This window comes from Amaranthus tricolor, chromosome 11 (genome assembly GCF_026212465.1).
Source record: "Amaranthus tricolor cultivar Red isolate AtriRed21 chromosome 11, ASM2621246v1, whole genome shotgun sequence".
Taxonomy (NCBI): Eukaryota; Viridiplantae; Streptophyta; class Magnoliopsida; order Caryophyllales; family Amaranthaceae; genus Amaranthus; species Amaranthus tricolor.
The window spans coordinates 15,748,059-15,773,936 of record NC_080057.1 but is presented as its reverse complement, the minus strand read 5'-3'; the positions used below and the strand labels follow the sequence as shown (position 1 = coordinate 15,773,936).

Sequence of the window (25,878 nt, the reverse complement as noted above, 5' to 3'; positions counted from 1 at the left end):
AAAATAATTAATTAGCGTATTTCAATTAATCAATTTTTGTGGGCCAGACCTAATAAAAATCGTCACTTAGAATAACAGTAACTCAGGATTTACTGAAATAGTTTTGACAAAGTCCATTAAAAAACCTTCTCAAAAGTTAGTTTTCGTCTAATGCAAAAATAAATTTACTAATGGTCAACTATACGAGTCCCTAGTCCCTACACCCACGAGTTTCACGCTTGAACTTAAATAGTCAACGGCAACAGAAAATAAGTAAATAAATCCTCAATTTAATCCATTCCAACTTAATCAAACAAACCCAATTCAATTATTTCAAAACCACCTTATTTTGATATACAGCCTAGCCATGGATAACAACCTTGAGCAGCACCAAAAACCAAAAAAAATGGAGGTAATAGTGTTGCCTTATCATGGTCAAGGTCACGTAAACACCATGCTTCAATTCGCCAAACGTTTAGCTTGGAAAAGCAATGGTTTAATCCACATAACTCTTTTAATAACATCACACAACATGAACAAATTAAGTATTTCTGGTACAAAAATGGATGAATTTATAAGCACAGAGATAATCTATGATAATACTCACGATACCCAACTCGATTTCATGACCCAAATGAAAAACTTCGAAACCCAAGCAACCCATAACTTGACCCGTATTTTTTCAAGTAGTGCAACCCCAAGTTTGTTGGTGTATGATGCTAATCTTCCATGGGCTTTGGATATTGCTAAGAAATATGGGATAATGACGGCTGCATTTTTTACTCAAGCTGGTGCTTATGTGGCGTCCTTTTATCCAATGTTTTTGGAAGAGTATAAGGATGATGTTGATCATCCTGTCATTGCGGCTGCTAATCAGAATCGTTTGGATAATTTGTCTGTAAAGATGCTGACAATGGAGGAACTTATAAGAGGAATAACCCCTATTCCTGATTCTGGTACTGGCAATAAATTATTTCCTCCATTTATTCGGATGCTGCTTTCTCATATGAAGAATATACATCTTGCTGATTGGGTTCTTTTCAATTCTTTTGATCATCTTGAGGATGAGGTAATTGGTTGACTTTTTTTTTTATTTCTTTCAAATCTTTAATTTTGGTTTTGTTTAATTAGTTGATCTCTTCTGAAAGAATGTTGGAGTATATAACATATTTTTGGTTTTCAACTATCAACTTAAATTTTTGGTGAATTGGTTCCTTCAACATACTTCTAGTCCAAAAAATTCTCATGTGAGACGTGTGTTAAATTATATAACATATGTTAAAGTTTTGATTGAGTTGGTTCCTTCAAGAGAATTTAATGACCGGATGTTTTCTTACTTTGTTAGTTAAATAAGATTAAATGAAAATTTTGTTTTACTAAAGCTGCTTCTGATATGTTCATGATTCAGGATTTTACTTTACATTCCTAATTTAACGGATTCTAGGGCTTCTTTCTTAATAGTACAGTCATTCTTTTGCTTTAGATTATGATTACAGATCCCATCTAAAATCGGAATTTTGACTAACAGTGATGGTAGCAAATTAGTCGGAATTTCAACTACTTTCCAACTAAAAAACTGTCGAAAAAATGATTGAAAACTTAAAAAGTCCAACCACATAGGAAGCGCATCCACCCTTGCCTGCCATGCTGCCAAGCCAGCCCACCATCATTTATCTTACATCAACATTATTTATCTTCACCAAATGTATCTAACAAAATACAAACCCAAGACTTCAAGTATTCAACCACAACACTCTAACCACTAAACCACTGAAAAACCATTTGATATTCAGTGATATATTTTGCAATGTATTATACTTCTTGGCTAATGACTCGTGCCTTAATGCGCTCTTTGTATATATTAGTCATTTTAATCTATATTATTAAAATATAATTAGTCGTATTAGTATATTATTATTTAAATTAGTATATTATTAGTTGTATTAATGTATTATTAGTCGCATTAGTATAGTATTAGTAGATTATTAGTTTTATTAATTTAGTATTAGTTGTATTAGCATAGTATTAGTTGTATTAGTGTAATATTAGTATATTATTAGTTTTATTGATATATTATTATTCTTTTTATTGCATTATTAGTATATTATTTGTTATATTAGTGTATAATTAGTCATATTACTGTACTAATAGTCGTATTAGTGTAGTATTAGTGTTTTACTAGTTGTATTAGTATATTATTACTCGTATTAGTATATTATTAATGATTTTAGTATATTATTAGTTGTAAATAATTAGTCGTATTAATATATTACATATATTGTCCATCATGTTTATAAGTCATCATTTATATTTGGCTTAAACTACATATATTTTATAATTAACAGCCCGTATGGTTTGTGGTACTAAATGATGGTAATGGAAATGGTTTATAGTGCAAAATTTCATCAAAAATTTCATGTCATTCCCATGAAAATGAAACTTTGATCACAAAAAAGTTTTTTTGCTTATAAATTTCCATTACTACCTAATACCACATCTCCCAATGGTAATGCGTTGGAATGAATCTTATGAATAAAATGAAATACTTGAAGTTGAACAAGCATGGACATCAAGATAGCCAAAAAAATTTTCAACTAAAATTACACTAGTTTTCATTCTCATTACCATTATTCAATACCATCTACCAAACGGGCCATAAAATGTTGTTTATTAACAAATTTTTTTATGAAAATTTATAAGTCAAGAATTACTACTCTTTTTTATTATGGTTTGATAACTTTGTCCCACATTGATAAACAAGGTTCGTAATCTCTTTCATAAAGTTATAAAAATAATTTTTATAAGTCATCATTTATATCTGAGATAAAGCTCCCTTATAAACAAAAGAAACAGAGAAATAGCAAAATAAATTTTGTTTCACATTGCTTGTGGAACAAAACGTAAGAATAAAAATTTTGTCTCATATTATTTTGAAAACAAAAAAAATACTTTAATAAGAGGAAGAATTGTAAAAGACTTCAAATAAAAGAAAATTGTTATATTTCTTCCAAGATAACATGTCTTCAGAGTTACTTTGTCAATCCCCTTTAAAGCAAAATCTAGGGTATCACACTTAGTGCATCTTCTTTTCATAGGAACCCATTTGCTAAGAACTCCACAATTAAGCATGCTAGTAGGGAGCAATCTAAGGATGGGTGAACTCCTGGTATGTTTCCTAGGCGCGCACGAGTGAGGCTAAAGTGCACTGCAAAGACTTGTTCGGTCTATTGGGCCAGTTTACAGTTTCCATGGGTAGTCATCTGCAGTCCGATAGGTCAGGGTGTTGCAAAGTGTATCAGAGCAACCCTGCAACCGTAACTGATCATGTGTTCAGCGCACCTAACGGAGGAAAAGATCCTGAAACTACGGTCCAACGAGGACGTTGTATTCTCAAGTGGGGGTGAGTGTGATAACCTGGATTTAGCTTTAAAATGGATTGATAGACTACTTATATCAACCAAGTGCATCTTCTTTTCATGGGAGCTTATTTGCTAAGAACTCCATAGTAAAGCGTGCTCGGTGGGGAGCAATCTTAGGATAGTTGATCTCTTGGAAAATTTTCTAGGAGCGCACGAGTGAGGCCAAAGTGCGCTAAAAAAACTTGTGTTGGTCTGTGGGGCCAGTCTATAGTCTTTATAGGTAGTCATCGACGGTCCAACGGGCTGGGGTGTTACAAATGGTATCACAGCAACCCTGCGACTGTGCCTGATCTTGTATTTAGTGCACCTAGAGGGGAAAAGATCCCGAAACTAAGGTGTAGCGAGGACGTTGCATTCCTAACTGGGGGTGAGTGTGATACCCCAGATTGAGCTTTAAAAAGGATTTCTAGTCTACCAATATCAACAAGGTGAATCTTCTTTTCTTGGGAGCCCATTTGCTAAGAACTCCACAGTAACGCGTACTCGGTGGAAAGAAATCTTAGGATGATTAACCTCTTGAGAAGTTTCCCGGGCGCGCACGAGTAAGTCTAAAGTACGCTGAAAACACTTGTGCTGGTCTGTGGGGCCAATCTACAATCTTTATGGGTAGTAAGCGGCAGTCGGAGGGGCCAGGGTGTTACATTATCTTAAATTGTCATTAGAACTCTCCCCCTGAGTTCGATGATAGTGGAAATAATTAGAGTTTTCAAAGAAATTGCAATCCATGATAGTGTAAATTTTTGAACCTGATCAAAACAATGATATCATTTTGTATGAGTCCCATACCAAACCTGAAAGGCTTAGGATGTAATTTATTTTGATCCTTTTTCAAAGATGGTTCAGCCAAATCCTCAGGCTCATGGTGCAACAACAAAGGCCAAGAACACCCAAGCAACACAAGCAACATACTTGAAGATTATGAATCAACACCTGCACCTGCTGCTGATTCAACTTCAACAACAAACCAAGTCTTTCAATTCAATACCCAAGGGAGTGATGAATTAATTAAGGGAAATCAAATTCAACTAATTGAAGCAGCAACAACCAAAGAAAACTCAACAGAGACCACAGACCAAAGAAAATCAGACAAACAGCAGATTCTGATTGAACCTACTGACCAGGCCACCTTTATGGACATTCACAGATGTACCCTGAGCCGGTATGATGATGTGGAGGGCATAAATGGAATCTCCACACATGGGCCTAGCTGCCATGGTCCAAGGACCCTTCTGAAAGTCACTAAAGAAGGACGGAAATTGGAGCTCAAGGTCGCCCATTCCACAGATTAGTCGAACAGTTGCTGCACAGCTTCTGTTGGTTTTATTTTAGCTTTAATTAGGCGCGTGTGTGGGCACGTGTTTGTATATTACCGTTAGTAACCGTTAGTGCTTTTTGTATTGGACCTAGCCTTGATTCCTAGCATTATATATAGTAGAGATCATCATTGTATTGAACAGTTTTTGTTGCTTAATGAAAGTTTCTTCTCAAAAAATTTAGGGTTTGAATTTTTTACAATTGCTTGCAATTGGGGTTACTAGGGCCAGTTTGCCCTTCGTGTTGGTGTGAATCCTTGATCAGTCTTCAAGGCCACACTACACCCTATCCAAGAACATCGAGTATTCTTTTGATTAATTGAAGGAAAACACTGGTGTTGCATTGAAAAGAGGCTTGGTAGTCCATCTCTTATCAAGGCATTGTTCATCAATCTTGGAATATCCTTCGACATTTTCATATCCGTCCATTTTCGTTGCAATTACCAAACGTATTTGGATCAGGTTCGTACACCATGGATTGAATGACACATGGTGGAAGGGAATGGGTAGGTGGAATAAATACAAAAGATTCTTGGGAGTGAAGTTGTGTTTTGTATATGAGTTTCTTACAAGAATACGATTTATGATGTAATTAGTTGTTTTAATAGTTTTATGCTAAAATGGGCCTGACACTTGTGATTTAATCATGATGGCTTTAGTGATTTCAAGAAGGGTACAATTTTTTGGTCAGCTACTCCATTTTGCTGTGGAGTACCTATGCAGTAAGTTTAGTGGATAAGATCATTTGTAAATATGAAATGTTGCATGTCAAGCCTGATATAATCACCCATTGTTAGATCTTAGAATGCGTATTTGTGTATTATATTAAAATTAAATCATGTTATTAAAAATTATAAACACATTAAAAACTTCAGATGTTTTTTTTAAGAAATTGATCGAACTCATACGACTACATTCATCAATTAACAATACTAAGTATAAAAAAGCATGTGTAGTAAACTCTAGAACATGTCCAAAAATATCAGAATGAATCTAAGTAAAAGGTTTGTCACTATATGTGATAAGAATGTTTACGACTCTTAGTAAGGATACAAGTTTCACAATCTAAGGAGAAATCAGACTTATTTTAAAAAGTAAAAAGACGTTCAATGTATTTAAGAGACAAATGACCTAGCATCAGTGCCACATCCATAATTGTTATTCAATAGACCTATGAGCATGCACGACTTGACCTTTTTGAGCAACCTATCTAATTAACGTTGTACAATCCACCTTGTTTAGTGTTATGCCTAATAATCTTCCCTGTCTAAGATCCTGCATAATACAACAATCAAAATACATAAGAACACTGCAATTAAGTTCTTTAGTCAATTGACTTACAAAAGGTAATTTATAGACAAGCTACAAATCAAGAAACAATTATTAATTTGAGTTTAGATGCTAGTTTAATAGTTCCTACACTTTCAACATAAATAAATTCACCATTGACTTTGAATATGAGTTTTGTGTGTGGGCATACTTTTTTAGTGTCATGTGGGTCATAAGTCATAGTGTTAGTTGCCTTGATATCAAAGATTTACTGGCACAATTGGTGAGACAAGTAGATCCGAAACCTTTTAGGTTACTAAGTAAATTTTTTAAAATAGAAAAAGGTATATCATACATGTGGGTTAGAGGAAGGTGTAATCGGGAAGGGGTTTATGTGAGAAATATGTAGTATTTGAATTGGTTTATTCACTTGATTTGAGGGTGTTAGAAAGTTAGAAATTTGGGTTTGTCCTTTTTCTTTTTTAAGCCACATTTCACTTGATTTTTTAAAGGAATATGTTCGCTTTTCCCAACCCTTCTCTACCATTTCTTTTTCCCACTTCACTAATATTAATTCTCCCGCTCTTCTTTGTTTTTCAGTTTTAATAGTGCCTCGTTTTCTTGGATTCAAGATATCATTAAGGTCAGAGAGTAGGAGAAAAAGGAGAGAGTTTTGAAATGAAAAAAAGTTTGCGTTTAGTGTTGAAATGAAAACCAACAAATTTAAAAACGTTAATTTTTAAAATTTTAAAATTCAAATTAGAGACTAAAATATACTCCCTATTTTGTCGCCAGTTTCTCCCTAGCGACCAAAATTTTGGTTGCTAACTAGTAGCCCTTTTCTTTTTTTTAATGCTAGCGTTATTAAAATTTGAAAGTCCCTACCTTTGAAAAGCTAGCCGAAAAACTGGGACAAGATTTCGGTCACTAATTGGCGACCAGTTTTAGACTACAAAGTTGACTTTCTTCACGCGACTAATATCATTTTAATAGGGATTTGGTCGCTAGCTTTGACAACTCAGATTTGTATAGTCGCTCCTCTTGGACGCCAAATTAATATTAATTTGTAGTGAGCTTTTGTTTCCAAGCGCCTTGCAGCATAGGGCTTTTTTACATGTGATGATGAAGAGGTTGTTCCAATAGATCTAATTGTTGTGTGTCACTTTATCAAACATCAGCATCAGCTAAACCATGTACTATACCAAGTGCTTGAAAGAATAATGAAGCAATGTTATTTGCTACTTTGATTCAAATAAAGCTTTATATATCTAACATTGGACTTTAAAAAATGAAAACTTGACAAACCCCACTTTTCACTCTGAAATTTATATCATAACTGAGTAATCAGTTTAACCTAACTTAAAATTCGCATTTTGTTATGTAGGAATGATTCTTGATTTTTTTATTTAATCTCAAAAGAATGTCTACTTGAGCTATTTAATGTCTTGTTCAAAATAAAAAGAAGTATTTCCTTAAAACTAAAAACATTAGGTCTTACATCTTGTATGTGTCGACATAGCCAGGTATGGTGGCCTCTTGTGTTATGTCTTATCATATGGTCTTAAGAAAGGGAAAACACTTAGGAAATACATAAAGTGTAGTCATTATCATTATAATTCATGAGTGCATAGCTAACTATTTTAAGCAAGATTTATATGAGTTGTTAGTCAAAAAATAAGTACATTTTCAATGTTATATGCACCAAGTTAAGCTTAAAAGAAAATATGGAAAGAGTAAAAAATTAAACTAGCGAGAAGACAACCAAAGACAAGAAGCCACAATCTTGTCAACCACTTGAAATTAATGGAAAAGGAGAATACATGAGGACAACCATTAAAAATAATTTGTTGTATGATGTAGCCGACTATAATATTTTGAGATTAAGACTTCGATATTGCTGCTATTTTATTTTTTTTCATTTTTGAGTAATAGAACAGAGTTGCATTTGGTGTTTTGGCTTAAGTTTTAAATTTCTTAAGATATGATTTATTATGCAGGTTTTTAGGTGGATGTCAAATATATGGCCAGTGAAGACTATTGGACCCACAATACCATCTGCATACCTTGACAAGCGTGTTGAGTATGATATTGACTATGGGTTTAATCAGTACAAGGTGAATAATGAATCTTTTATGAACTGGTTAAATGCCCAACAAGTTGCCTCGGTTGTGTATGTTTCATTTGGTAGTGCTGCTAGGTTAAGCATAAAGCAGATTGTAGAAATAGCGGAGGCCTTAAAGCAGATCCCAAACAAGTTCTTGTGGATAGTTAGAGAAACTGAGCAGAACAAACTCCCTAACGGTTTCATCGGTGAAACATCAGATAAAGGTTTGGTGTTGTCATGGTGCCCTCAGTTAGATGTCTTGGCACATGAAGCAATTGGATGTTTCATCACTCATTGTGGTTGGAATTCGACAATTGAGGCACTAAGCTTTGGGGTTCCAATGTTGACAATGTCGCAATTCTTAGACCAAATAGTTGATGCTCAATATGTTGATCAAGTTTGGGGTGTTGGAATTAAACCCAAGGAAAAAGAAAACAGTTTAGTTACTCAAGATGAAATCAAGCAGTGCCTCGAGAAAATCATGAACGGACAAAGAGCAGGGAAAATCAAAGAGAACGCGAAAAAGTGGAAAGCCTTAGCTATAGAGGCAGTGGACGCAGGTGGCAGTTCAGATAAGAACATTGATGAAATCATTGGTCGACTTGCATCCTTATAATCCTATATTTATGCAGTATTGAGTGTTGGAGTGTCATGTCACTGATTGTACCGTTTTAGTGAATTTAATTCTCTTTTTAAAATATTCAGGTTATTTTCAAATAATAGTATAAATTTCCAAGCAATGTAAAGTTGGAAAGCTCGTCAATGGTTGTAACTTGTCCAAGTAAACTATTTTTTCTATGTAAAAGTGTTTGTTTTATTGAAATTTAGTTTTGAAGGAGGATGCATCTTGGTTAGTCAATTTTTATAACATCTACATTTTATTTAATTTCTTAAAAAATGTCACATATATATAACCTATACGTCACAAATTTACTTGACCACTTTTGAGGACCACATATTATGTTCTTATTCATTCATATTCTTTTAAGAAAGAAACTTAAACTATATCATATTTTAAAGGAAGAAAACTAATAAAAAAGAATTGTCCCTCACCCTTGACCCTTATTCTCTACGGTCCCTCATTATATCGCAAAAATATTGTATGTTTAGTAAATGACTATTATTTTATTTTTAGTTAACTCTTTGCATTTTGATTAGTTAAATAGCCAAAAAATGTGTTAAAAAGGACTTTTAAGCCAATTAAAAAACCTAGCTCATTATAAGTCATTATCAAAAAAAATACTGTGAGTATCTTTTTTGTTGGTCTTTTGGCTTTTTGACCTGTTATTGTCTAATTAACAACCAATAGGCAACAATTAATTTTTACCTAATTTCTCCATAACAGTTAACTTAATCATTTGGTTTAACAACTAGCAAATCAAGTCGTGAAACTAGCTTAGAGCTAAAACTAACATTAATTTCCAAGAAAAAACCTGTTAGCTTACTAGACATCCTCACTTAGGTTATAAAAGCTTTCCTCCATATTATGGATAAGTACCTCCATATGACCAATAACTCACATCTAACGTCAAAATCATCCTGATACTATATAGAGCTTAAGTCTCTTTCAACCCATTTGGTACAACTTAGTCTCATTTTTAATCATTTGAAACACCTTCTTATAAATTTTAAAACCTAATAAATTATTTTCCTATGCTAATATTCATCATTAACTATAAAAATAAAGTACTTTCAACTTAGTTTCGTACAAATAATTATACGTGAGGAATAAATTGATACGAACGTACCAAACCAAAAATAAGGTTTCGTATTTAAAGATTTGTATTTGGGGTGAAAGGCAGAAGCTTTGGGTTTAAAATTTCAGGGTTTAGATTCTAGGATGATGGATAAAAGATTGATTAATGATTTGAATTGATGTTTAATATTATGAGGACAGCAAGTCTTGTATGAGACGACCGTCTCACCGTGAGATGGGCCCATACAAACAGTCTATTAGTAAAATGACGAAAAAAAGGGAGGATCGGATATTATTATCTGTTAGTTTAGGATTAATTTATGATTGTGTTTGACCAGAATTAAGAATTGATATGATCTTTAGTTATAACAGATTTAGCCTTTGAATAAGATAAGGAGAAAAGTCAAGATTTTGGTAATGGGAAGTTAGAGATGGCAAATGTGATAAGATAAATCATTAACTAGTTTGACTAAAAATTAAGATAGATATGTTCGGTTAAGATCTAATAGATTTATTGTAACATTTCGAAATTTTGAAAATAATATAATCCCTTCAATTCTTTAAAAAATTCTCATTTAATTTTGGCACACTACCAATGCACTAATATAATTATAAATATCTCTGGTTGTGCATAATTAAAAATTATTAAAATTTAATATTAATAAAATTTATATTGAGACCAATCAAGCAAAATCCTACTTGACTATATTTTGACGTCTAGATTAATAATAAAATACAAATTAACAGTGATCAATAAATAGTGTCAAAAAACTAAAAGGGACAACTTAGAAGAATTAGAGGGAGTACTACATTTTGAAGTTGTAGAGGTTAATAATGAGGTTGAGTAGTATTTTTTTTATCATATAAATATAATCAAGTATTTGGGCTAAAAGTTTATGGGCTTAGTTATAATTATCCTATTAGAAATTTACAATTAATTATTACACAAATTGTTGTGAGAGATGGTGTCTCCGAGTGACGCATTAGATATATGGGCTAAAAAGCCCAATTAATATAAATTAAAGAGAAAATAATAATGTGGGCTTCTTGTTTTGAGGTTGTTTCTTTAAGAGATAGTCTCTCACGAGTGTAGTTGTAATTATCAATAATAACATTTAGGGAAATTATCAATGGTGTCCCTGTGTTTTTGCACTTTATCTTTAGTACCCCTGTATTTTTTCGATTATCAATGGTACCCCCAGCATTTCATGTTAATTACAACCGTGACATTATTTAAGTTTTAGCCGTTAAATCCTTTTAAAAATCAACCATGGTCAGTTTGTTATTTACTTCCTTCGGCTCTTCTGTTTCCCTCCTCACTCATACCTGCTTACTCTGTCTTCATCATCAACCTCCTAATTTAAGTACTCCATTGCTAAAGCTTCAACAAAGCTTTCTCTTCATCATTGCTACATTTTTTCCCATTGGTAAGTTCCCCATTCCTTCTTCCGTTTCTATACGTACATGCAACTTGTTGTGTTGTTTGAGTTCTTACCCTAAATTTCACAAAAAAAAAAAATAAAATAAAAAATAAAAAAAACCTTGAATAAGCTATCACTCTTCTTGGACAACCCTAGAACAGTAGCTTTGAGTTCAGCAAATTGTTGCCCATTCATCATTACAGGAGCAATCGCTTGGACCTTTAGATGTGCAGCTTCATCAAGGTTTTCCTTCAAATCTGCATCATAACCTCATTCAAATGCTTGGCACGAAATATATTTGTAATAGATTCTTCCCAAATTGTTTATAGAACCCAAAACCCTGACATCATAGAACTTTATTGGGTCACAGTTGCATTTCTTCAACCTTACCCGACTATCACCAACTTCAATGAAATTGACATAGGGCTTCCAAGTGGTCTTCTAGAAATTTCGGAATAAATCTTACCGCAAAATGAAGAGTATCTTGAAGAAGCAGTCATGGCTGGAGAGAAGGAAGATGAAAGGAAAAAAGGAGGAAGAAGAAGAAGAAGAAGAAGCAGAAGAAGAAGAAGAAGAAGAAACATGTAATTTGAAATCTAATGAGCCTGGGTATATAAGCAACCATAAACTAACCATGGTTAGGTCAAATTCAAAAATAAACGTAAGATAACGGCAAAAACTTAAATAATGTCACGGTTTTAATTAGCATGAAATGTTGGGAGTACTATTAATAATCGAAAAAACAAAGGGATATCAAAGATAAAGTGCAAAAATACAGAGGTACCATTAATAATTTCCCTAATAATTATATCCACTTGTTTAACTAGTTGTTTTCCCTATACTCTTCTTCTTCAAGGAATTGGAGAAATTTTATCTCGTCCCTTTTCAAGCTCTTCTAAACTGCTTAGCTCTTTTGATAATTAAAACTAAAATCCATCTTTGTTCCGTTCTTTGTCACCCATAATCAGTAACAGTAATAATAAGCGGTATGAGCAGTTATTATTATTATTATTATAATTATTATTATTATTATTATTATTATTATTATTATTATTATTATTATTAATTTTCATCTACAATCTTGAAGTTTAGGCTTTTCATTAACAACTATGAACTTTTATTTTTGTGAACAACAGCCTTAAAATTTATAAACACGATATCAATACACCAACTTTATTGGATTTAGGTGAGATGGCATGCTAAATGACCGTTGATCAAGGTAATGACCTTTGACTTTCAATAAAATTTATTAATCTAACCTAATTTAGCCAATTACCCCCAATTTAGCCATTTTTTCCCAATCTCTCTCTACCGCTCTCCTATCACCACCATCCTCCACTGCAACACCGCCACCACCACAACAACCCCTCATATTTCTATTTACCTTTTATCCTCTCTCATATTTCTGTTTTATCAGAATATTAATCATACATCTCTTGTTTTTTTTTTTTTGAAAAGTAAATGGTCATTCTTATTAAATTTTGATATCTGGGTATCAAACAATGTTATTCTTTTGATTCTTGAAAATTAAATAAGGAATTTTTTTTGGTTTATGGGTAGGTGATGTGCTCATTTATGAACACATTTACTACCGCTTTGTTGTGCTAAGTTTTATGCTTTTCAATCGTTATTATACACATTACGCACGATTTTACCTTATTCTTGTCTTTGGGGTTGTGTTGTGGTTATTTCAGGAGATTCGAAGACAACGCGGTCAACATCGATCCGTTGTGAGACTTTGGCACGCAAATCGAAGACTTCCCCGGAGGACACACTGAGCTTGGAAGCCTCTAATCACTAGTTGTTACTCCATTTAGGCTAACCATGACACCATTCAAGAATTAGTGTTGATCATGCTCGAGTTAATAGGCAAAAGAAGCTGAAACTGTCGAATCATGCTCCATTCGGCCGAATGGAAAAGTCATTCGGTCGAATGGCTCCTGTTTTCTCAAAGAAGATTCACCAAAGCTGCCGGAATAGGCGAATGACACATCGTTCGGGCGAATGGTCCCATTCGACCGAATGGACCTTTCATTCGGGTGAACCAACCTCAGAGAAAGTACCTGAAATTATTCAAACATCGAGATTCGGGCAAATGGATCCCCCATTCGAGTGAATAGACCTATTTTCTGCGGAAACCGTATTTCTTCTCAAGCCAAACTCAAGGGCATTTTTGGGCATTCTCTATTATAGCTTTATTACTTAGCTTTTTAAGTAAAAACCCAAGTTTATCATAGTTTTATTATCTCAATCTTTTATTTCAAGTCTTTACTTTCTAGTTTGGATTTCAATCTTGATTATTGAATCTTTGGCACCTCCTTGTTGTAGCATCAACATTTGGTTGTAAGTATCAATCTCATTGCTTCGAGTTCATTTAATGCATTTACTTTGAGTTCCTTTATTGCATTTATTGTCTTTCCTTATATTTATTGCTCATCTAGAATAGTTTCTACATTATTTTTACCATTGTTGGTTTCTTTTGATCACCATTATCTATGGTTTTTATTCTATTGATTATCATTGTTTTCTATATTTCAATCATGTGTGAGTAGTTCTCCATGGGGATTGATTAGTGAAACCCTAGAAATGTTTATGCTATTTATTTATTAGGATTAGGGAAAAGATGATAATGATTGGTTCTCGAAACCCAATGCGAATCTTGTCTTGCAACTCCTCCGGAGACATGGGACGATTATAGGTCGTTCGTTGTGATTTGTGGAATCACCAACTTCCTCTCGCACTCTTAGGTGTCTTGACTAGTTATTGTTTGATTTCCTCTGACCCAATATATGCTCTTTTAAGATCACCTTCCTAGGGTGAATCTAATCTCCACCCCTTATTCTCCCCTTTAATTTATATTGTGAATCAACTGTGCTTGTTATTTTCGTCATTAGTTTTAGATGCTCTTCAACCTACAAAAAAAAAATTGTTATGTTGAGACGCGGAGTTTATTGTCAACCTTGTCCTCGTGGTTTGATCCCCTACCCCACTATACTTGTGTAGTGTGTAGGATGTTATAAGTATTGTTTGGTCCAAGGGTTAGCATAGACGACTATGAAAGTCTTGCTATCAAAATGGCGCCGTTGTCGGGGACAAGGTGTTATATTTAGACTCTTGTTGTTCTTGATATAGCTTTATTTTATTTTGTTTTCATTTCCATCTATCTTTACTTGTCAGTACTTACTCTTGGTTTGCAGTGTTGTTTGCATGCCCTATTGCACGCGCAAGTCAAATCAACCGTTAGTACCATACAATCCTAAGGTCCAAAATCTGAGAAGACAGATTCCACATCCTGCGCAAAATCCTCCCACTTCCACAATGGCCAACGAACATCAGCTATTCGGTCAGTTCGGGACTCCTAGCTCCCAAGATCTCCAAGGGGGTGTAGTGCTTCCAGTTGCTGCTACACCTTACCAAATACACCCTCAAGTCACAAGGATGGTCAAGGAAACCCCTTTTAGCAGATTGAGAAACGAGTGTCGTCTTCAACATCTCGAAGCATTCTCTGATGTCTGTAGACTTATCCCTCCTTGCCCCAACAACCCTGATTATGTTCGACTGCACCTATTCCATCTGAGCCTAATGGGAGATGCTAGAGACTGGTATAAATGCCTTGAGCCCAACTCTATCACCACTTGGGCTCAACTGAAAACTGCATTCCTGAAAAGGTTTTACCCACTGTGAGAACGCAAGATTGGCGTAAAAAGATTGTATCATTCACTCAAGAACATGAAGAGAACTTGACTGCGACTTGGAGTAGGTTCAAGAGGATGATACAAGCATGTCCTCATCATGAATATGAGGACAACCACTTGAATACATTCTTTTATGATGGCCTCACTGATACTACCAAGGCCCTTTTAGATTCGGCAGTGGGTGGCCAACTCTCCAAGATTCCATGCAACCAGGTTAAAGCCAAAATTGAAGAGGTTGCCAAGAATAGTGCCTGGGGAAGTGCAAGGAGTAAGTGTCTACCAAGAGGGATGATTGACACAACCAACCTGGACACCATCAGTGCAAAGATTGAAGCAGTTATAGACAAGAAGCTGTCCAAGTTAAGCCTAGTCGGTAGTTCGAACACCTCTTCAGCCCGTGAAAAGCACTTTGCATGTGCGATTTGTGGGGGCACCAACCATGAGACTTCTTATTGCAGTGGTTCGAACTCCGAGCATGTCGCTGCAGTTGACAATGGATGTTACAATTCAGAGGCACAGGTGATGAATTATGATAACTATGGGTATAATCCTGATCATGTTGCAGCCGTTAACTATGGTGGACAAGGAGAAGGGGCAGGGTACATGCAACAATGTTCACCAACCAATCATATAGACCTCCTTTCAATTCAAATCGAAACCAAGGAAACTTCCATCCGGGATATAATCAAGGTTTTCAAGGGAACCAACCGAGTGGAAATACATCAAGGCCAAGCTCATATAGACCACTGGGGTTTAATCAAGGGCCTAGAGTTAGTTCGAATCTTCCTTTCCCACCTACTCAATCTCATCTCGGGGTTTCACAACAGCATCAAAGCCACACCTCAAACAATGATCATTTAGCCTCCCAAGTAACTTTTCTTGCTCAGCAGAACCAGAGTCTCACTCAGATAAATCAGACTCTCATCCATCAAATGCAACAGCTCCAAGCTCAGCAAAAGTTGTTTGAATCTCAACTCGCCCAAATGGCTAACCCTTCTCCACCACTGCTATTCCCATCTCCCCCTCAACCTAACCCATCCACACAACCTCCACCACAGCACCCAAAACCAAACCAACACACTGCAAAAGCTATCCACCTAAGATTAGGGACTCAGTATGACGACCCTTCATATCCAATTGATGCACCTTTGGTAAGGGGTGGTGACGAGAAAGGAGTGAATGTGACTGAGAAAGAAGAGGAACAAGGTGAAAGATCAAGAGTTGACAGTGAAAGAAGTGAGCCTGCAGAGATTGATGATGAGGAAGAAAAGAAAAAGAGTGATAAGTCGACGGAAAATGAAGAAGAAAGGAAGGAGAGGATTGAGGAGAGAAAAAGGTTAGATTGCTTGTATGCTCCCCCACTTCCCTTCCCCTATAGGAGAGTGGAGAAGCAACTTGATGAGAAGTTCAACAAATTTCTAGAGCACTTTCAAAAGATGGAGATGAAGATTTTGTTTCTTGATGCAATGGCGCAAATGCCTAAGTATGCTAAGTTCTTGAAAGACCTATTCTCCAACAAGAAGAAGCTTGAGGAAGAAATAATCAGTCTCCCCCATCAGTTTAGTTCCATTCTACAAGGAAAATGCCTATAAAAGAGCGAGATCTCGGTCCATACAACCTTCTAGTGAAGTTGGGAAATCTTGAACCCAAAGGGGCGCTCGCCGATCTAGGGGCCTCAATTAGCCTTATGCCTCTATCCATCGCCAAGAAGCTATCCTTTAGCCTCAGACCTTCAAGAAAGACAATCCAATTGGCAGATAGGAGCATAAAGGTTCTATGTGGAGAGCTTGATGATGTACCTATCCAAGTGGGGGAACTAGTGGTCCCTTGCGACTTTGTAGCGATGGAGATGGAAGAAGACCCTTATACTCTTCTCATTTTGGGAAGAGCTGTCTTAAAAACATTTCGGGCGGTTATTAATTGCCATGATGACACCATAACGGTGGAAGTAGCCCAGGTGAAGGTTGTGTTCAAAATTTCCCAAATCTTGAAGAAACCTATGGTTGAACAAGTGTGCCGCCTTGAAGATGCTGATAGAAAATTTGAGAAATATCAGAGGGAAATTGGAATCGGGTATTCAGATTGTGATGAGGTTTCTTATGAAGAAGATGAGGAGTTGGAGGAACAAGTGGGAATGACCCGGGAATGTGCATGCAAAGAAGCTGAATTTGAGCCACTATGTGAGGTTAAGGAGGGTATTGTCTACAAGGGGGAGAGTTCCATGCCTGCCCCCAAGGTAAGTTTGAAACCCCTACCCCTTAGCCTTAAATATGCTTATCTTGATGTTGATGAGGGGAGTCCAGTCATAGTGAGTTATGAGCTTGATAACACCTCGTTGGAAAAATTGCTTGTTTTACTTAGAAAATATCGAAGTGTCATTAGATACTCACTTGATGATATTAAGAGGATTAGTCCAACCCTCTTTATGCACCGGATTCATCTTGATGATGAGCATTTCTTCACGATTGAGCCACAAAGGAGGCTAAACCCCAACATGAAAGAGGTAGTTAAGGATGAGATCCTCAAACTCCTCAAGGCTGACATCATCTACTCTTTCAGATAGCAGGTGGGTTAGTCCCATTCATGTTGTTCCAAAAAAAGGAGGAATTACCATTATTGAGAATGATAAGGGTGAGATGATCCCAACCAGAGCCACCACAGGATGGTGAGTTTGCATTGATTACCGCAAACTCAACAAGGCTACAAGGAAGGATCATTTCCTTTTGCCCTTCATCGACGAGATGCTTGAGAGATTAGTAAGGCACAAGTACTATTGTTTTCTAGATGGTTACTCGGGTTTCTTTCAATTTCCTATCCACCTCGAGGATCAACAAAAAACAACTTTTACTTGTCCTTTTTGGACTTTTGCTTATAAGAGAATGCCCTTTGGATTGTGCAATGCCCCATCCACTTTCCAAAGGTGCATGTCTGCTATATTTGCTGATATGCTGGAAGACTTCATGGAAGTCTTCATGGATGATTTTTCTGTTGGAGGCTCGTCTTTTGACACTTGTTTAACACATCTTGAAAAGTTTTGATGCGGTGTCAAGAGACGAATCTTGTGTTGAATTGCGAAAAGTGTCACTTTTTAGTACAGGAAGGCATTGTCCTAGGCCATAAGGTGTCCTTCAACGACATCAAAGTGGACCCTACTAAGATAGATGTTATAAGGAATCTTTCTGTACCTACCTCGGTCACGGGAGTACGGTCCTTTCTGGGGCATGCAGGGTTCTACAGGCGTCTCATCTTAGGATTTTCGACCTTAGCTAAACCTTTAAATGAATTGCTTCAGAAAGATGTCGAATTTAACTTTGATGAGAGATGCCTCAATGCCTTTAACTGTTTAAAGCAAGCTTTGATTTCTGCGCGCATTGTGCAAGCTCCTGATTCCATTTAAACTAATGTGCAATGCTAGTGACATCTCTATAGGTGCAGTTCTTGGACAGAAAAAGGAAGGGCACCACGTCATATACTATATCAATAGAACACTAGACCCAGCACAACGCAACTACTCTACTACAGAGAAGAAAATGTTGGCGGTAGTCTATGCCTTTGAGAGACTGCGCCGGTATCTAATATGTTCTAAGGATGTCGTATTCACATATCACTCAGCCTTGAAATTTTTAATGACGAAGAGGGATGATAAGCCAAGGTTGATCCGTTGGGTGCTTTATTGTAAGAATTCGACTTTGAATTGAAGGATAGAAAGGGAAGTGAAAATTTGGTAGCCGAATATCTGTCTAGGTTACCCGAGCCTAATGATGACTCCCCCTCTATCCAAGATGAAATGGTTGAAGAAACTTTGATGATAGCATTGGTTGTTGGGAAGGCCCCTTGGTTCGCAGATATTGCAAATTATTTAGCTTGTGGAGAGCTACTCGAGTTTGAATCTAGAGCGATGAAGAAAGCTTTCTTCGGAAGAGTCGGGAATTTATTTTGGGATGACCCCTATTTGTTTCATGCCTGCGCTGACGGCATCATCCGCCATTGTATCACTGAAGAGGAGTTCTTCAAGGTTCTCACTCATTGCCACTCATACGTGTGTGGCCATCATGGGATGATGAACACTGCTTCTAAGGTCACCACCGTGGGATTCTATTGGCCAACCTTGCATAAAGATGTTGAAGCGTTTGTGAAGAGCTGTGAGAGGTGACAAAAGGTTGGAAATATCTCCATGAGGAACGAGATGCCTCAAAACTACATCCTAGAGTGTGAACTATTTGATTGTTGGGGTATTGACTTCATGGGCCCCTTTACATCGTCTTATGGGAACCGGTACATTTTGGTAAGATTAGATTATGTATCTAAGTGGGTGGAGGGCATTGCCTCGCCTACAAATGATTACAAGGTAGTTATGAAACTTTTTAAAAGCATAATTTTCCCTAGATTTGGTGTTCCCAAGATAGTCATAAATGATGGGGGTTCCCACTTTGCGAAGAACGAGCTAAACAAGTTGTTGAAGAAGTACGGAGTCATGCACAAGATTGGTGCGCCCTACCATCCCCAAACTCAAGGGCAGGTAGAGGTTGCCAACAGAGAGATTAAGAAGATCCTAAAGAAGATGGTTAACCCGAGCAGGAAAGATTGGTCTCTCAAGTTAGATGATGCTCTTTGGGCGCACCGTACGTGCTACAAAACCCCAATTGGAACCACCCCGTTCTGACTGTTGTATAGGAATTATTGCCATTTTCCAGTGGAACTGGAGTGTAGATCTTGGTGGGCGATCCAAACCCTCAATTTGGACCCTGCCTTATCCTTTGAGAAGCGAACTGAGCAATTACGAGAATTGGAAGAATTGAGGCTAGATGCGTTCCACAACATGCACATCTACAAGGAATGCACTGAGCGTTGGCATGACCAACGGATCCTTAAGCGAGAGTTCCTTGTTAGAGAAAAAGTACTACTTCTCAATTCAAGAGCGAAGTTATTCCCCGGGAAGCTGAAATCGAGGTGGCCTAGGCCGTTGGAGATCCTACAAGCATTTCCTTATGGAACGGTGGAACTGAAAGATCATCATGGGGGTAGTTTTTGTGAATGGGCAACGGATAAAATTATTCCATGAAAGCAGACTTCACGAGGTCAACATGGTCAAACAAATCAAGTTAGTTGATGTTGACGTCGAATGACTGATGTATTCCTTGGTTTAAAACGCATATCTGATCTTTAAGGCATCATTCTATTGAGTTATGTTGAGTTTGAAGCATCTGGCTTCGTTTTGGGTTTTGTTTTGTGTTGATTTTTGATTGATGGCCCCAACTAAGTCGAGCTAAACGACGTTAAACAAAGCACTTACAGGAGGTAACCCGGTTTTCCTTTGGATTTTCTTGCTCAGTACAAATTGTCAAACATGCTTGGTTTGGGAGTGGATATATCCTTTGGATTTGAGTAGAAAAATGAAGGCATGGAGTGAAAGGCAAAAGGTTCGAGACGAGGGAGAAAGCCTGATAATACTGAATGCTTATTCATTCGGTCGCATGGTGCCATTCGAGCGAATTTCTTCTCCATTCGGGCGAATGGATGATGTCACCATTTTTTATCAAGTTCAGAAAATCTTCTGGTAAGGGTGAACGATGTGTCATTCGAGGGAATGAAGCATTAATTCGGGCGAATGTGCTGCGAAGATTCCTGGGGATTTTTGTTCGGTATTCGACCGAATAGGGCTTCGCATTCGGGCAAATGGAGACCCCATTCGGGTAAATGCGGTTGCAGTTCTATAAATACCCTCGTTTTCACTCGACTCCTCCATCTAAAATACCATTCTCACTACAACTCTCTCCCTCATAAACCCCCAACTTACTCCCCTATTCCACCACCTTCCTTCACCACTCTCACCACCAACCCACCTTATACACCACCATGGGACCCCGCAGGAGCTTGAGATTGCCATTCAAGCGATCTAGAACACAAGGAGAAGGGTCCTCCTCAGGGGTTGCAAGGGATGAGCAACTTCAAGCCAAGAACTTTGGTTTGGCGACGAGTATAGAACGGTGGTCTTTGCATCTTTGGAGCAGTTTGAGCATTTTCAACGCTTAAAGGTACGCAAAATCAATTCTACCCGGTATTTAGATCTTTGAAATTTACATCGTATGGGTATTTATGATAATTTTGTGGAGCTGTTGATGTAATGTGTCCTTCAGAACTGGGTAACTATGTGGCACCCCACTCACAAGCTTATAACATATGAGTTTCTCAGTTCTCTTAGCCCATGCCAACGCGAGGTTAGATTGCATTTGTCCTTCCGGCTAATGAATACAACCTACTATCTTGATTATGCTACCTTTTGTACTGTATTTGGTTTTGCTCATGAACCTATTTCGGATAAACAACTGGATAAGGCACGTGTTTCCGAGTGTGGCTTAATATTGCAGGCCGGCTTGTTTATGTGAATAGAAACATTTATGCTTCTGATGTGCACCACCCCGTCCTTCGAATGTTTTTCAAATTTTCTCGTGAGACGTTGTTCCCTTCTCCTAGCCCTCACCTCGTTCGAAACCAAGAAGTGCACATATTGCACCGCTACCTCACACCACATGCCGACTCGGCAATTAGCATTCCCATGACTCTATAAAAATTTTTGAACACCACAGCCACCCTGGACGTTAAAACTGAGTTATGTGTAGGAGGGCATGTATCGCATCGCTGAATTCTTAAAAGTGATCAATCCAGTGGAATTTAGTGATAGATTTTCCACTCAAAGCACCCTCCACAAGCAGTGTCTCGTGAGAGCTGGCTTTATCTACACCGGCCCTCTGCGATAGCGTTACCTCAAAGACCGAACCATTCCCCTCCCCTCCTACAGTTTGCCAACAACTACCTCATAGAAGGTGATGTGCTGAGGTACACAGTCGACCCCCCCTCTTAGACCCCCTCCTCATCCTCACACCCTCGCTATGCGCGATCGCCCCAGCGGCAGCGCCCGGGCCTCTACTTCAGCGGTACCAGATGATGAAGATTCCATGGATGAATCTGAGATTATGTCCTCCCTAAGTCGCATTGAGTCCCGACTTGACCAACTCCTCACCACCCAGGCCCATCACACTCCCCGGCTCGATCACCTAGAGCAAAACTTTGAGCTAGCTGGTTACCTGTGGTATGACTTCGCCTACCGCTCCCACATGGTCGGCGAAAGCATGGCCTCCCCTTTTGGTACCCCCAACATGACAACTATTATGAGATATCTTTAAGTTATGGTTTTGATCGGCTGCATGTGGGTCGACGTAGGTTCAACAACTTCACCCCTCCAGCTCTTAGAAGAGCTGCTGGGGATGATTATGGGATGGAAATCACGGGTGAGGAAGAAGAAGAGGGTGAGGACGAGCAAGTTGACCATGGGGATGGGGGTTTTATTGGTGATGAGTAGTGTTTGTCCTTCGAACCTCCCTTAGCGCCGAGGACGGCTTCAGCCTGGCTTGGGGGGGGGGGGGTTTGTCCTCTACTCATCATTTTGTTGTTTGGCTTTCGGTCTTTTGCCGTATATGGCTGTTGGTATTACTGTTATGTGGTTTTGCTTTGCTTTGTTGGTTGGTTCTGCTTCTTGGTGTTGTTTTTAGGTTCTTCCACTCTCATCCTTGTGACGAGTTCCAGCTGTTGTTTCTGCATAATCATCGAGGTGAGTATTTTTTTCACCTACTTTTTGGTACGACCTGTTGCTCCTTGTTGAAAATCCAAAGTTGTTATTTTTTAGTGTATATATTTTCATTTTTGTTTGCTTTTCTTTTTCTTATATATGCTTATGAAACAAACAAGCAAGCTTCTGTTGTGTGCTTTATAACGGTTATATGCAAACTCGTGTTTTCCTAGCCCTGTGCCTGTTTTGGGATTGAGTTGATTGACTGCTTTCCACTTAACTTGGGGGATCTTGGTTTAATTGGTTGGTTACTTGGATGACAACCTTTAGAGGCACATTTCGACTAGCCTGTGAGGATTGAGCCTCTTTGGACTCCTTGCGAGTTCCATTTATTTTGAGTGCTAGTTAGGGGATCTAAGTATTGTGTCGGTTCTTCTCCAACATAGTCGAATTTTTCCTAAGACCAAGGATGATAACACGTTCGCTAGAATTAAGCTACATAGCCAAATAGCCTAACTTTAACGTAATTTGACTTTAGGTTAAGCTAAGTTTTTGCCTTTTCCTTTTCTTTTGTAGCCATATTATTTAACCTCCACATGAGCAATATGTTCCCTCTTCTTACCCAGAGGATAGTTTAGTTATGGTGGGGTCGTTGTGTGTTACAGTGATTTGTAGGCTTTTGGTTATGATATTAGTTGTTAGTTTCGTATGACTCTATTCATTTTTATACAGCTCATGTTGTTTCTCCCTTTATCTTCTCGTGCTTATTATAGAGATTATTCATACATGTTCTGTGAGCGAGGAGACCTTCCTCTTGTTCTTCATCAAGACTTACACATATGTATTCATTTGAGTGAGGAGGTTATTTTTTGATTTGGGAGATGAGCTTGAACACATGTTGTGATGAAATTTAAAATTTTTTATGATGGTGTTTGATGATGGAGATCATTGTGCTTACATGAGATTTTAGGGTAAAAATAGTTGTTGGATAAAGTGTTTATTGGTTTGTCATGAGATGTTTGTGGTTGTTATGTTTAGGGTCACTTGCTATCCTCTACTTAGCGCCAGATTTCCCAATATATCCCACCTTAACCCTAAGCCAATATTACAACCCTTCGCTAACCTGTTCGACTTGATCTGATTAGTTTGTTCTGTGATGGAGTTAGATATGACACAATCCCCATGATTTACCCCTATTAGGTGTTTGATTCCCGACTCATCTTTAGTCAAATGATTATGAGCAAAACACGAACCATAATCAAACAAATGAGCATCGTTGCATATTTCTCACATCTTTTGATAAATGACCCTGGGAGCGTAGACTTGTGACCTCTCTAGGTAGTGGGTGGCATAGCCTGTGTTGTAGCTCACCTTGTGATCTCGAGTTTGTGGAAAGTGTTGTTCTTCTTAGTATTATGCTCTCCTGAGCCCATTGTACTTGCACACCTATGGCTAAGAAAGAGTTTGCACGCACACAGCTTGCAGTGCTTAGTTTCCGCTCACCTTGTTTCTTTTTGCTTCAAATTTTTTTTCCTTGAGTTCTCTTGTTGTTATGATGATTGGTTTGCTAGGGACTAGCAAAGGTCTAGCTTGGGGGAAGTTAATGTGCTCATTTATGAACACGTTTACTACCGCTTTATTGTGCCAAGTTTTATGCTTTTCAATCGTTATTATGCACACTACGCACGATTTTACCTTGTTGTTGTCTTTGGAGTTGTTTTGCGATTATTTCGGGAGATTCGAAAACAACAAGGTCAACATCTATCCGTTGTGAGACTTTGGCACGCAAATCGAAGACTTCCCCGGAGGACACACTGAAACTTGGAAGTATCTAATCACTAGTTGTTACTCCATTTAGGCTAACCAAGACACCATTCAAGCAATTGGTGTTGATCATGCTCAAGTTAAGACGCAAAAGAAGCTGAAACTGTCGAATCAAGCTCCATTCAGCCGAATGGAAAAGTCATTCGGTCGAATGGCCCCTGTTTTCTCAAAGAAGATTCACCAAAGCTGCCGGAATAGGCGAATGACACATCGTTCAGGCGAATGGTCCCATTCGACCGAATGGACCTTTCATTCGGGCGAACCAACCTCAGAGAAAGTACCTGAAATTATTCAAACATTGAGATTCGGGCAAATGGATCCCCCATTCGAGTAAATAGACCTATTTTCTGCGGAAATCGTATTTCTTCTCAAGCCAAACTCAAGGGCATTTTTGGGCATTCGAATTTCCTTTGCTTAAAGGATATAAATACCCCACTTTCTGTAGAAACAAAGGAGAGAAAGCCCTAATACATTCTCTGTTATAGCTTTATTACTTAGCTTTTTAAGTAAAAACCCAAGTTTATCATAGTTTTATTATCTCAATCTTTTATTTCAAGTCTTTACTTTCTAGTTTGGATTTCAATCTTGATTATTGAATCTTTGGCACCTCCTTGTTGTAGCATCAACATTTGGTTGTAAGTATCAATCTCCTCATTGCTTCGAGTTCTTTTAATGCATTTATTTTGAGTTCATTTATTGCATTTATTGTCTTGCCTTATATTTATTGCTCATCTAGAATAGTTTCTACATTACTTTTACTATTGTTGGTTTCTTTTGATCACCCTTATCTATGGTTTTTGTTCTATTGATTATCATTGTTTTCTATATTTCAATTATGTGTGAGTAGTTCTCCTTGGGGATTAATTAGTGAAACCCTAGGAATGTTTATGCTCTTTATTGTTTAGGATTAGGGAAAAGATGATAATGATTGGTTCTCGAAACCCAGTGCGAATCTTGTCCTGCAACTCCTCCGGAGACTTGGGGCATTATAGGTCATTCGTTGTGATTTGTGGAATCACCAACTTTCTCTCGCACTCTTGGGTGTCTAGACTAGTTATTGTTTGATTTGGTCTGACCCAATATATGCGGTTTTAAGATCACCTTCCTAGGGTGAATCAAATCTCAACCCCTTTTTCTCCCCTTTATTTATATTGTTAATCAACTGTGCTTGTTATTTCCGTCATTAGTTTTAGATGCTTTTCAACCTACAAAAACTAGTTATGTTGAGACGCGGAGTTTATTGTCAACCTTGTCCTCGTGGTTCGATCCCCTACCCCACTATACTTGTGTAGTGCGTAGGTTGTTATAAGTATTATTAGGCTCAAGGTTTAGCATAGACGTCTGTGAAAATCTTGCTATCAGTAGGATAATTTGAGCTTTCATCAAATCTCATTTATTTTAATAAGAATTGAAATTAAATCTTCACTTTTTACTATACTACAATTTACAATAGTTTCTCAAATATGATACCTGGGTATTTTGATTTTGGAAGTTTAATTACATTTTGAGTAGTTATCAACAACAATATGGAATAATTTAGGGTTATTTATTTTGGGGTTAAACTTGAAATCTTCCTTTAATTATCTGTGTA

General features: G+C 37.3%; 3 protein-coding genes across 3 annotated transcripts; all 3 read left to right on the top strand.

Moving 5' to 3' along the window:
- The first annotated feature begins 278 nt into the window (after positions 1 to 278).
- LOC130827539 (UDP-glycosyltransferase 74E2-like) lies at positions 279 to 8,936 on the top strand. Its single transcript, XM_057693277.1, has 2 exons — positions 279 to 1,048; positions 7,978 to 8,936. The coding sequence occupies exons 1-2, from the start codon at positions 347 to 349 to the stop codon at positions 8,698 to 8,700; spliced, it is 1,425 nt and encodes a 474-aa protein (XP_057549260.1). The 5' UTR covers positions 279 to 346; the 3' UTR covers positions 8,701 to 8,936.
- A 6,892-nt stretch (positions 8,937 to 15,828) lies between these two features.
- LOC130826544 (uncharacterized) lies at positions 15,829 to 17,459 on the top strand. The gene is made up of 2 exons (XM_057692126.1): positions 15,829 to 16,441; positions 16,522 to 17,459. The coding sequence occupies exons 1-2, from the start codon at positions 15,829 to 15,831 to the stop codon at positions 17,457 to 17,459; spliced, it is 1,551 nt and encodes a 516-aa protein (XP_057548109.1).
- A 1,611-nt stretch (positions 17,460 to 19,070) lies between these two features.
- Positions 19,071 to 19,958, top strand: LOC130826543 (uncharacterized). The gene is made up of 2 exons (XM_057692125.1): positions 19,071 to 19,518; positions 19,591 to 19,958. Exons 1-2 carry the CDS (start codon positions 19,071 to 19,073, stop codon positions 19,956 to 19,958), a joined length of 816 nt encoding a protein of 271 aa, XP_057548108.1.
- Positions 19,959 to 25,878: the final 5,920 nt, after the last annotated feature.

Excerpts from the sequence above, each read along its gene's own strand:
- LOC130827539 (XM_057693277.1), top strand. The coding sequence starts at position 347 with ATGGATAACAACCTTGAGCAGCACCAAAAACCAAAAAAAATGGAGGTA. Across the intron at positions 1,049-7,977 it reads TTGATCATCTTGAGGATGAG|GTTTTTAGGTGGATGTCAAA; the intron begins GTAATTGGTTGA and ends TTTATTATGCAG.
- LOC130826544 (XM_057692126.1), top strand. The coding sequence starts at position 15,829 with ATGCAACAGCTCCAAGCTCAGCAAAAGTTGTTTGAATCTCAACTCGCC. Across the intron at positions 16,442-16,521 it reads GCTTGAGGAAGAAATAATCA|TGAAGTTGGGAAATCTTGAA; the intron begins GTCTCCCCCATC and ends ACAACCTTCTAG.
- LOC130826543 (XM_057692125.1), top strand. The coding sequence starts at position 19,071 with ATGAGGAACGAGATGCCTCAAAACTACATCCTAGAGTGTGAACTATTT. Across the intron at positions 19,519-19,590 it reads TGATGCTCTTTGGGCGCACC|TGGAACTGGAGTGTAGATCT; the intron begins GTACGTGCTACA and ends GCCATTTTCCAG.